Source organism: Rhinopithecus bieti, unplaced genomic scaffold (genome assembly GCF_001698545.2).
Source record: "Rhinopithecus bieti isolate Rb0 unplaced genomic scaffold, ASM169854v2 scaffold_5626, whole genome shotgun sequence".
NCBI lineage: Eukaryota > Metazoa > Chordata > Mammalia > Primates > Cercopithecidae > Rhinopithecus > Rhinopithecus bieti.
The window spans coordinates 152,548-165,214 of record NW_016805666.1 but is presented as its reverse complement, the minus strand read 5'-3'; the positions used below and the strand labels follow the sequence as shown (position 1 = coordinate 165,214).

Here is a 12,667-nt window from a genome sequence, read left to right as displayed (position 1 = left end):
TCCTCTTCTTTTGTGTCCCCTACAGTGCTAGTAAACTGTAGGCCCTTCATTCATGTCTGCTAGCTGAGTAGAAGAAAGAACTATCTGACGTCAATTTTATGCACAGTAAGGAAAAGAGTAAAATTATTTTCAGTGGTATCAGGCAGAGGACCTATAAACCTACCTACTTGCTACATTCCTATTCACCTACATTCTATTCACCTGCCTACAGTCTTGTGGCTTCACCTGCACCCAATGAGGAATGTGGACCTACATTCCTATTCACCTGCCTACAATCTTGTGGCTTCACCTGCACCCAATGAGGAAGCTGCTTCAACTCGGTCTCTGAGATCCCCTCCCAGGCGTGTGCCCTGCCCCTCTTCCCACAATCCACCTAATCACTTGATGTTGAGAGGACTCAGTGGGGCAGAACATTTGAAGGCTCATCTGTGTCTTGCCTGGAAGCTTCCAGTCCAGCAGAGGCTGCAACAATGGAACTGGTAACTAGGTGCTGGCTATCCTAAGTGGCCATGTGAACCGGAAGGTCCTTGCCTCTTTGCTGGAGGAATGGTGGCTTTCAGCATGGGCTGAAGAGTTATATGGCATCTTGGAGTATTTATAGAAATTCTGGTTGAAACAACCAGAGACAAGATGATGACAACAGGTCACAGAGATGCATGCAACAGTCAGTGTAAGTCAGATGAAACTTAGGAGAGGTGCGTGGAAGGGTGAGTGTCCCACAGAGTCATAGTTCAGGTACCGTTGAGAGGGCAGTTTTTGTGTGCAATCAAGAGGTGTGCCCTCTCTTAGAGAGAAAAGACAAAAGACACGAGAAATACCTGTGTCTTTGAACTGGAATGTAGCTAAAAGGAAAACTGGAAATAGCCAGGACTTCCAAGTTCCTGACCATTGTTTGAGCCAAACATTTATGTGTGTTGACTCATATGTTATCTAATATTGGTGGGAAGGTAAAGGAGACGGGGTCCATGGGAAGGGTCAAGAAGCATGAGGCCAAGGGGATGATCTTTGGGCAGGAAAGTAAAATAATCCCTGGGTGTTGACAACAGGAAGTTAATCCTTAGTGGCTCAAAACACTTTGGCTTTCTCTTTGGCAGGTGCCTGACTCCTGAGGTGCCCTCATGAGGCAGTTAGGTGGAATCCCTCATACTGCAGTGCCTGAGGCCCGCTCTGCCCAAGACCGCCATAGACAAACTGAGGAAGGAAGAGGATAATTACAGAGGTTCTGTGAGGTGAGTCAGAGCCACTGCCCGAGCTGCCCTTCTTTGTCCTCTGGGCCAGGGAGGTGCCGAAGCGGAGGGTCTCGTAGACAGGGTCCACCTTATTGCCACAGGCTGCAACAGAAGAGAAAGTTCATCTGAGGAAGCTCATCTGAAAGGACCCAGCCAACTGCTTACCACATCTCCTGGGTGAACAGCACCTGAGAAGCAGGCTCTGTGCAGAGGACTTCAGCCTCTGGGTAGACAGGGCTTTCATGGCCAAGTGTTCCTCACAGATGCGCCCCATGCAGCATGCTCCCGTTTGCAGGTCCTGCCATGAACCAACTAGTACTCTGCTCCCAAATTCTTCCTGATTGGATTTCCTCTTTCATTATTCCTCTCTAATTTCCAGGTTCTTGCAGGGACCAGCTTTATTTCCTCTACTGGGAGGCTGTGCTCACCAAGGAACAAAGCCTTGAGACACAAAGTTTGCAGTAGGAGGCAACTGTTTTAGAAATAACGTGTCACTACTGAGCCTCATTAATTTCTAATTGAAAGCTTTCTAATTTACAAATTTCTGGTTTAAAACTTGCCCCCCTAAAAAAGCAAAAATAGATGTCGAGATTTTCAGAGAGAGAAAAAAAATAATAGAAGTAAACTGAAAAATATTGTTAGAGAAGAAAATCCAAGCAAAGCCATCAATAAATATAGGGTGTCTTTCGATCTTCATCAGAGAATAATATATTCACTGAACTCCTACTAAGCATTGGTGTATAACCTGTATTTATTTTTTACAGCAATTATGAGACACAGCAATTGCTGTTCTCATTTTGTGGGGGTTGACGGGTCAAGTGACTTGTTCAAAGACACACAGTTGTCAATAGGGAGCTGGCCTTTGATTTTGGTCTGGGGGATGCCATGCTCTGTGTTCTTTCCACTTCACCACGCTGCTGACGGTGGGATTACTAAGCCTTTGGGACTTAGGTGTTTTCTGAGCTTCATCAGGGAAAGGATGAAAATTCCTGGAGAATTTGGTCCACTTTATGTTTCCCTTCCAGCAAAACACACAGTCATACCCCAAACAGCTACCAAACAAGTACACAGAGATACCCCATGGGTTTTGCAGCCCTGGGAGGACAGTAGCCATTACTAACTTTACTGCTTCAAACTCAACTCAACCCATCAATGTCCCGACTCACCAATGGGCATGACTTCTTTAATGCAGCCAAACTGTTCATGAATGAGCAATGGGGAGCTGTAGTAACGCCGAAACCCCTTTGGCTGGAGAGAGAATGAGGAAGGCAAGGGGTCAATGTCAAGGGAGATGGAGAAAATCATATAAGAGCTCCCTAAATAAAACCAATTGGTTTCTCCAGGAGCACCCTCCTGTCTCCCATTAACATGCTGACTTATCCTATAATTCCACAATTTAACCCCAGCAGGGACACAGAGGCAGGGAGGAATAGTGGCAAGAAGCAAGTTACACTCTATCCAGAAAATAAGGTCCTGGCCCTGACCTCCTTCTGCAGGGCTCTGCAGCCTCCTTTGTATCCCAGATCCTCATTGCCTCCTGGATTACAAGTGGACTGCCAGATATTATTTCACCACAGTTTGTCATTGTGGTTTGTTAAAATAATATAAATAAAAGAAAGGCCTGGGCATGGGTAAGTGGACCTCAGAGGGAGGCCTAAAAGCTCTTGTATATCTGAAGAGCTTTACCCAGAATCATTTGCTCTGTGTTCTAGGTTCTGTTCTCTCTTTCATGGTCTGTCTTGGCTCATGGGAATCACCACTGGAGAAGGAGAAGGGGAAGCAAGGGAGGCAGAGGTTTGAGAAAAGAGACATTGCAAATCAGAGTAAATAGATAAACTAAGAACCTGGACTCACTATACTCCACCACTGGATGGGAACTTGGTGGCCCAGTCCCTGCTAGAATTCCAGAATCCTCTGTAATGTTCCTGGAAAGTGGTGTCGCTTGTCGGTACACTGTCAGTGATGGTAGGGGGTGAAGGAGCATTCACTAACCCCAGATGCAAGACATTATCTGTTATTGCTAAGACTTAGTATCCACTGATGTTAGGCCTTTCCCCAGGAGCCTCAAAGGACAATAGATTTACTCTTCTAAACTTTAGGTCTAAAATTTTTTGAAGACAGCTGTTGATGTCCTGTCTAATTATTCTCTAGGGTAGACATTCTTGGTCCTTTTTACAATTCTTTGGCCATCCTAGTTTCAAATACCCTCAACTCTGTGCTCTGGATTGCTTTTTGAAAAAAAAATTTTGAGACAGGTTCTTGCTCTGTCACTCAAGCTAGAGTGCAGTTGTGCAATCTGGCTTACTGAAACCTCCGCCTTCCAGGCTCAAGCGATCCTCTAATCTCAGCTTCCTGAGGAGCTAAAACTACAGGCACACACCAACACACCCAGCTAATTTTTTAATTTTTTGTTTGTTTGTTTTGAGACAGAGTTTCGCTCTGTCACCCAAGCTAGAGTGCAGTGGCGTGATCTTGGCTCACTGCAACCTCCGCCTCCTGGGTTCACGCCATTCTCCTGCCTCAGCCTCCTGAGTAGCTGGGACTACAGGTGCCTGCCACCACACCCCGCTATTTTTTGTTTTTTGTTGTTTTTTTTTTTGTATTTTTAGTAGAGATGGGGTTTCACCGTGTTAGCCAGGATGGTCTCTATCTCCTGACCTCGTGATCCACCCGCCTTGGCCTCCCAAAGTGCTGGGATTATAGGCGTGAGCCACCGCGCCCGGCCTAATTTTTAAATTTTTGTAGAGACGGGGGGGTCTCACCATGTTGCCCAGGCTGGTCTTGAACTCCTGGGCTTAAGCGATCAACCCACCTTGGTGTCCCAAGTGCTGGGATTATAGGCGTGAGCCATTGTGCGAGGCTTGAATTGCTTCTTAATCAATATGTGGCACCAGGACTGAAGCCCATCCTCCTGAGATGGTATGATCAGCCATCTCAAGGGCCATTCAATCTCCCTTGGTTTGGCCAACATGATTCTGTTAAATTGGTGCTGATATTTATTACTCTCTCCTCTTTTGTGTGGGCTTAGCTCTTATCCTCTCTTGCTACCCACTGAGCTGACAACCAGGGAAGCACTAGGGTGACCAACCATTAGTTAGCCTGGGGCTTAGGAGGTTCCTGAGATGCATGACTTTCACTTTTAAAACCTGAACAATCCCAGGATGTGGGACTTTCAGTATTAAAACTGAGGAAGTGCCAACCTGGGAGAAGTTGGTCACTCTATTAATGACCGTGACTCCTTCAAGGTGGGGCATTGTTGATTAGGTTGACAAAGCTCCTTGTCCTTGTTTTCTGATGATGCCAATTAGGAAACCAAGCTGGCAGCCAGTTCTGGGGTGCTTTGCTGAGGGTTTCAGGGAAGGACTGCAGCAGGCAAGTGCCCTAGCAGGGAGGTATGGGCCTCACTCCTGGCACAAGCCCTTACCAGCTTGCCCATGCACCGCTGGGGTGCCAGGCCATCTGTGCACTTGTGGTGGATGCTCATCTTACAGGCTTTGCAGCGCAGTCCATGCTTAGCATTTGTTCCTGTCAGGCACATGGCAAACTTTGGTTAGGATACAACCTGCCCTTTCCTGCTGATTAGTCTAAAATCACAGAAAATGAGGTTCCCTCTATAACCAGGTAATTCTTTCCTACAACTTTTTCATGAAGCTTTCAAAATAGAAAAAATATATATATATGGTAGATTCTTTTGCTTTCTCCTACATTTTCTACCTAAGGTATACACGCTGGTTTCTCCCCATCTTTCCTATTTACTACTCCAGCAACTCTAAGCCTCCTCCATGTCCTTTGTTCTCTCAATTCAAGCTAGTAAATTCCATTTTCTTTGCTTTTCATGTAGATTACTCAGTTCTACTTTTCTGTGTCTTACTGAGTAGTGCAAGTCCTGAACTTTCACGTATTTTCTTCTTTCTATCACTGGATCTGAGCTGTTGGACAAACTCTCAGGGAAATGATTGATTCAGGGGGAAGGGCAGGTCCGTGTGAGAGTGGGGCTGACAGGCTTCTAAAAAGGGGAGAGAGGACTCAATCAGATGCCAACCCCAGCCTGGGGAAAGAGGAAGAGGATGTGAATGATAATGAAATTGCGGCTGAGGTGAGTCACTTAGCTTCTTGGGACAGGGTGCTATCATGGAGTGAGAAGAAAGAAGGTGGAGAAGAAAAGGCAGAGAGCCATCCTGGTAGCTGCATGCACAAAGGCCCAAGGCAGGAGCACTGGAGAGGAACTGGGAGGCCCAGTAAGAGGGCAGGGTGTGGGAGCTTCAGGAAGATGGCAGGTGCTGCACACCGGTGTTCATTATTTCAGAAAGTGGCTGGATAAAGGTTAAGACAGGATGTTAAAATGGGTGTGTTCTCCCTTCATCTAGTCCAAGACAAGAGAAGGCAAGACAAGAGGTGCCATCTGCTCTGATATCCCAAAGTAAGAGGGTAGGTTCCCAGGCAGGTCTCAAAGAGGTGCCAAAATGAATTTTTGCCACTCTTAGATGACCAAGCACCTCATGTATTAGAAAGGAGGAAGAAAGGTGAGGTAGTGGAGAGAGGATTCCTTTGCAGAGTTGTTGAGACACTATCAGTCTTATCCCTCCTCCTTTACCATGATGAAAAGGATGGGGGGTGCTCTGTTGTCTCCTCAGTCCTGAGAGGGTCTCAAGGAGACTATTTTAACAGCTTGTCCTGTGTGAGTCTGTGGGACATACGGCTGTGGCCACACCCATTCTTGGAAAACCTAAAATAAGAGACATAGGTGGCCAGGGGTCCTGTCAGTCTACTGAGGAGACAGTTGTATGAACAGGGCCTGCACTCCAAAAGCTTGTTAGGAGAAGGGTTGGTGAGTCCAACAAATATGTGATTCTCATGGATCTGATATGGATTATGTCAAATGCTATCCGAGATGACAACCCGGAGAGACAACAGGATTTCAACAAAGTAAATCTCTTTAGAGGGAGACACAGGAATGAATACATCCATGTAGTGCGAGACATGAAGTCAAGATACCCTGCTGTACAACACAGCTGACCACAGACCCAAAGTGAGGTCTGTGTGAGGGTCCCAAAGTGAGGATGTCCTAAGATTAAAAAATCCACCCTCTTCTCCACAATTGCCTCACCATCTAGCCACTCTCACTGCTTCATCTGTTTTTGTCCTCCTCCAACCCAATGTGTGTGCAGTGCTGGGGTAATGTTTTAAAATGTAATCAAATCATCTCTATTTCTTGCTTAAACATCTTTCAGCAGGTTCTGTCTGCCTTTCTGATGTATTATAAGGTGCTCATCCTACTGACAAGGCTCTGCATGATTTGGGAGCCCACCTTTAACTTGATCTCAGGCCAATCCCTCTTGCTCACCATGCTTTAGCCATGTGGTCTTCTTATAGTTCCTAGAATACTTGAGCTCTTTAATTCCTCAGCTCTCTACACATGCTGCTTCATATGCTTGGAATGCGGTTTCCATCACTCTTCAGCTGGCTAGCAACCCCTCAGTCTGTGGATCTCTTGGCATTTCAATGAAGCTTTCTTGAAAACATTTCCCACCCCTGTCTAAATTATCCTTTTCCTCTTACTTTTTCTCCCAACACTCTGTGGTTATCTTTCACATCGTTTATCATGATTATTATTTATTTGAAAGTTTGTTTTAGTCTGCCTTTCCCTCTGGACCATGAACTCAATGAGGCTAAGGACTGTGTCTGTTAATTTGCCTCGATATTCCCAGCTCTTGAGCATGATGTCTGATAAATATACATTAAATAAATTAATGAACACATTTTTTCATGGTCACTCATGAACTGAAGCAATGGTGGCTGGTTTGAGATAATTCATGGAACTTGATTAATCAACGATGCATAAATAGTGTTCAAGAGCTGAGAGGGGGAACTTGAAGATCTATTTGTCTTATTTCATTTCAAAGATGAGATGCCTAAGGGTCCAAGGGGTATAAGATTTGCCCCAAGTTGGAGAAGGTCCTGCCTAGTTTCACTCTTGCATTGCTTGTCCTAAATATTTCCTCCTTTTATTTGGGTTGTTTAACCTACATGAAGATGAGGTTGGGGCTAACTGGGTGATAACGTAAGCGTGGGTAAGAACCTGGCATGCAACCTGGAAAAGCAACAGGCAAACCCCTGAATGAGAAAAGAGTTAGAAATTACCTGAAAACTTTCTTCAGGATGGCATCATTTAACATGATGTGTGTCTGCTGTCACAGTCACTTCACAGAAAGTTGAAGTGACACATGAACACACTATACATTATTGGGCATGTATGCTTGTTTATAAATACTCACTGAAAAGTCCCTTTTCCTTTTTGAGAATAACTACTTAGCTGAAAGACTGCTGTGCTTTCAAAAGACTGGACTTTGAAAGCAATTACTTACTTTTCATTTTCAAATTAGAGAATGCTATTTGTGCTCTATGGGTGAATTTAAGTAAAAGCTTCAAAGAGGAAGTTATTTCATTGTGTGCTGGACTCTGCAATAGTATCATTATATGTTAAAATCTACATGTTTTATTCAGGTCCAAACACCATGATTTCAGTTTTCCATGTCTGTTCTTATACAGTACACTGTTTTCTATGAAGCAGACCACCAGAAATTATTTGGTTTCTGATGTTCCAATGTCCATTCTGGGATAACAAGAATGATTGAAGAGGAAAGCTTTCATTCTGCAGCTCAGAGAATAGTTCAAAGGAATAATTCGCATCACAGCAGTGGCATTAGTTTATTGTAGCAAGATATGGGGAAGCCATGGTATGTCTTGTTTTATCACTAGTGACCACCATCACAAAGTCATTGCTGCAAGCGACCCTTATGCGTGAATAGAGTAGGAAAAACATAGTTTTAAATTTGAATCTGTCTCAGTCTGGCTCTTTAAATTTAAGAAAACTACTAGTATTTCTGGAACCTCAGCTACATCATTAAATGGGACTAGTACTATCTACTCTCAGAGTTTTTAATAGAATAGTATCACAATGTATGCAAAAGGATTGCATGGGTTTAAATACCTGGAAACAAAGATTTAATATACCTGGTTTAAATACCTGGAACTTTGGATAAACAATGGTGGACCAATCATATAAACTTCCCACTTAGTCCTACCAACACCCTACTAAAATCACCGTCCAGGAATTTAAAAACAAAGCATATACTACACAGAACAAGGATATTGGAAGAAATAGCAAGAATAGATGAAAGTTTAACATATTTGAAAGATAAAAGGCAAGTGGAGATATGGTAAGTAACTTAGTAGATGATAGGGAGACTGAATTTCTCAGTAACAACTTGGAAACTAGAAGAAGATGAAATTTCAAAAGCTGTTAAAATTTTCTGAGGAAAAAAAGATTTGCAACCCAGAATTTTATGCCCAGCCAAATTATTAACATGTATGAAGGTAGAATAAAGATATTTTCCTATCTTCAGGGATTCAGAATATTTACTTTACACATACGTTTTCTTAGAAAACTGCTAGAGAATATGACTCAGAAAAATGAGGGACTAAATCAAGAAAGAGGAAACTATCAGATTCAATACATAACAGAAGAACTGACAGTCGACACCGAGGAGAGGTAAGCGGTATCCCACTATATGATAACTCTGCAGTACCGGTACACTGGAGCGTCAAGAAGGCAGCAGACTTGGAAAAAAATAGCACTTAAAAGTTTATTGATAGCCAGATGCAGTGGTGCATGCATATAATCCCAGTACTTTGGGAGGCCAAGGTGGGTGGAGGCCAGGAGTTTGAGGCCAAGAGTTCAAGACCAGCCTGGGCAACAGGCTGGTGAAACTCCGTCTCTAATACAAATTCAAAAACTAGCTGGGCGTGGTGGTTCATGCCTGTAATCCCAGCACTTTGGGAAGCTGAGGTGGGCAGATCGTTTGAGGTCAGAAGTTTGAAACCAGCCTGGCCAACATGGTAAAAACCCATCTCTACTAAAAATTCAAAAATTAGCCAGGCATGTTTACGCCTGCCTGTAGTCCCAGTCATTCAGGAGACTGAGGCATGAGAATCGCTTGAACCCAGGAGACAGAGGCTGGAGTGAGCCGAGACTGCACCACTGCACTCCTGCCTAGGTGACAGAGTGAGATTCCGTCTCAATAAAAAAATAAAATAAAATAAAAAGTTTATTGATACCTTTGAGGTTTTGATACTGTAATAAATATGGCATTTGATAAATCTGTGAAGGGATTTGAAAAAAAATTATAGATACATGAAACGTTCAGGAAGTAAAAAAGGCAATTTTTAATTTGAGGAAAAATAAAATCTGTGTAAGATTGTAAGAAATGTACAGTACTTGAATCAGAAGTGAACAATAGCCACAATAGGGCATAAATTGGCCATGTATCACAAGATTGTGATAAAACTACTTGGGAAGATGGAAGTAAGGGAGCAAAGACTGTGATGTGACTCTTTGTAGAAGGTGACAGCAAGGAAGAAAGAAACAAGGGGTGTTGCTGGAGATGTGAGAGCTGAACCCTCATCTGCAGCAGGAAGTCAACAAAGTCAATAAACAGCAGCAGAAGCACAGCATTTAGAAGTGCTGAAATAAATGACAGAAGAAACAATGAAAGAGGACAAAAGTGATTGCCTTTCAGATGCGAATCTGGGATGAGACAGTTTCTGTTGTAGAACTTTCAGTACCATCTGCCTTTAAACTATTCTCATGAACTACTGTAACAAAAAGCAGGTAAAAAAATGAAGTCTCTGGAAACAGGGTCAAGTCATCCCTCAGAATGATGGGGCTCTTGGGATACGGAGATGTTGGGAAAACATGGGGCTAGCTCATCACCTAAGTCATCAGTTCTTCCCTGGGCATGTGAAGTTCAGGGCTAAATTAAGACAGTTTTCTAAGTTACAGCTGAAAATTATTAAAAATGTTAGTTATGATGTTCAAATGGAGTTTGGAATGGATCAATGCAAGCCAATACAACACTGATTAGGAGATCGGCAGTGGGCTGTTTTATGAGCATGGTATCATTTACCACTATGCTTAAGTGAGCTGTCTGCAGAGAACCAAATATTGGAGTGCAAAGACATCTGGACATCAATGTTGGAAGAAAATATTGAAAAGCTTTTCTCAATGCTGGTGGCTGAACCTACTACACTAAATGGCATGCATCCACTTTTTTAAAAAAATGAAATTAATTACACATATCTGTAAAATAATTGACTGGACTCATTTTGGTTAAGATTTTGCCATTGAGGCATTGCTTAATCCTCAATCCAATTTCATATAATGTCAGAGTTAAAGATAAAACAGGATAAAATGGTGATTTACAATTGAGATTACTTAACTACAAAAATAATTTGCAGAATGAGTACACATAAACTTGTATAAGAAAAGAAATGTAATCAGTACAGTACTTAAATCAACAATGAACAACAGTTATAATTCTTGCTAATAATTAGTCTGCTTCCAGATTATACAAGTATAGAATTACTCCTGTAATTTATTTGATGAAATTAGTATACATTAGACAAAAAAGACTCTTTACCATGATTTAAGAAAAATAATTTAAAAAATCTGTAACTACACATATAGAAATGTCCATAAATATTGCTTAGATTATATCAAATATCCATAAGTGATTCTAAGGTAAATGCAGGCAAGATAGTCCAAAGACTTTCTAGGCCTCTGCTTTTCCAGCTTTAGCTATTGGACTCCTCTCAACGTCCACCAGTACAGGGGCATGGCTGGGAGAGGAGCCTGTGAGGGATACCTGCATCAAGAGTTGTGCAGAGCCCAGAGAAGGTCAAATGATCATGTGACAGAAGGGTCTTAGAGCTGGAGAGAGGAGAGCAAAAGCAATGGGTAGTTTTCAGTGCCAAGGCAGACAAGAGGAATTTGAGGGCTAAGGATGATGCAAACAGTAATAATGATGACAGAGTCAGTACTTTTAAACTGAAGGCTATAACAAAACTGGTGCTAGACAGTAAAAACAGGCCTAATAATGCAGCTAGCTCTATTCATCAGCAGTTTGCCCTTGAATATACACTAACACAAGGAAGAAACAGAATCACATGGAGATCACTAAAGCAGCTCTCCACCATGCAACCCCTCCCTACTTTCCTCGCTTCATTTTCAACGTGACACCTTGGGTTCCTCCTTTGATTTATCAGATCATTTATGGTTCCTGGTAAGGGTGGCTGTGTCATACCTGCTCGAGTGATAGGTACACCAAAATCTCAGTAGAGAACTTATTATGTAACCAAAGCCACCTGTTCCCCAAAAATCTATTGAAATAAAAAATAAACTAAAAAATAAAATAAAATGAGATATTTTGATATAGACACAGATGCATGCTTCTTGTGTTTCAAGATTTTGGATTGATTTTAGAGCCACACATTCCTGGATTCAAAGCCTGGCTCCAATATATTCCATCAAAAGTGTAAGGAAGACAGAGAGAAGACTTTAATAGCCTAATGACCGAGGATGAAATTGAAAGAAAAATTATTTCAGGAACCCCTGCCAAAAGATGCCTTGTCTACACAATTGTAGGAATAGCTTTTTATCAAATCATTGAGAGAATTCCCTTCTATTAAGTTGCAAAATACAACAAAAAAGTTTCTCAATTAAATTTATAAGTTGCACTAAAAACGAAACCAAAATTTCTCAAAGCAAAGAAGGGAAACTACAGATCAATCTTACTTATAAGTGTAAAAATTTTAAATCAAATGTTAGCAAAACAAAGTCCACCTTGTACAGAAAGAAGAGTCACAAGATCTTGTCAGGTTTTTTTCCCAGGAATGCAAAGATCGCTTATTATGAGAAATAGTTGTCAATCTAACAATCATATAAATAGACTTCTCATTCTGACTTAAGCTATGACTAAATATGGGACAGAAGGGGACTTCCCTAATATAATAAAGAATACACATGTGAAATAAATAAATTTCTATGATATGTAATGCAGAAACATTAGAAGCTCTTCCTCACCATCCACAAAAATTGCTCTCCTCAAGGTTACCAGACACCACGATCCATTTGGCTAAGTGTCACAGTCAAAGTCCTTCCCATAATTGAGCCATCAACAGCATTTGACGAGGCTGATCATTCTCTCCTCAACCTATTTTCCTTTTTGGCTTCGAAGACAACACACTTTCTTGGCTTACACCTACTATACTGGTCACTCCTTCCCAGTCCCTTTGCTAGTTCCTCCTCTTCTATCCAACTATTTCACATGAGAGGGCTCCAGGGCTCAGTCACGGGTCCTCTTCTCTGTCTATACTTACTCCATGGCTCATATCAAAAGGTCTCATGCCTTTAAATACTATGTGTATGATGATTATTTCAAAATTAAAACTCTAATCTAGACAAGACTCTCAAACTCCAGACCTACTGATACACCTGACTACTTGACATTTTTTTCTTTTGGCTTGGATGTCAAATAAACACTTCAATTTTAACATGACTAACACTGAATTTTCTCCCAACGCATACTCCAGAATCTATA

The 12,667-nt window shown here is 42.0% G+C and overlaps 1 protein-coding gene across 1 annotated transcript in view; it reads right to left on the bottom strand.

The window, feature by feature from the left end:
• Positions 1–12,667, bottom strand: part of STAC (SH3 and cysteine rich domain) — a 150,435-nt gene that overhangs the window by 65,598 nt on the left and 72,170 nt on the right. The window contains exons 3-5 of the mRNA XM_017873390.1: positions 4,654–4,754; positions 2,396–2,477; positions 1,216–1,331 (exon numbers count right to left, since the gene is read on the bottom strand). Coding sequence (XP_017728879.1) covers positions 1,216–1,331; positions 2,396–2,477; positions 4,654–4,754 — 299 coding nt within the window. The remainder of the gene's footprint in view (positions 1–1,215; positions 1,332–2,395; positions 2,478–4,653; positions 4,755–12,667) is intronic.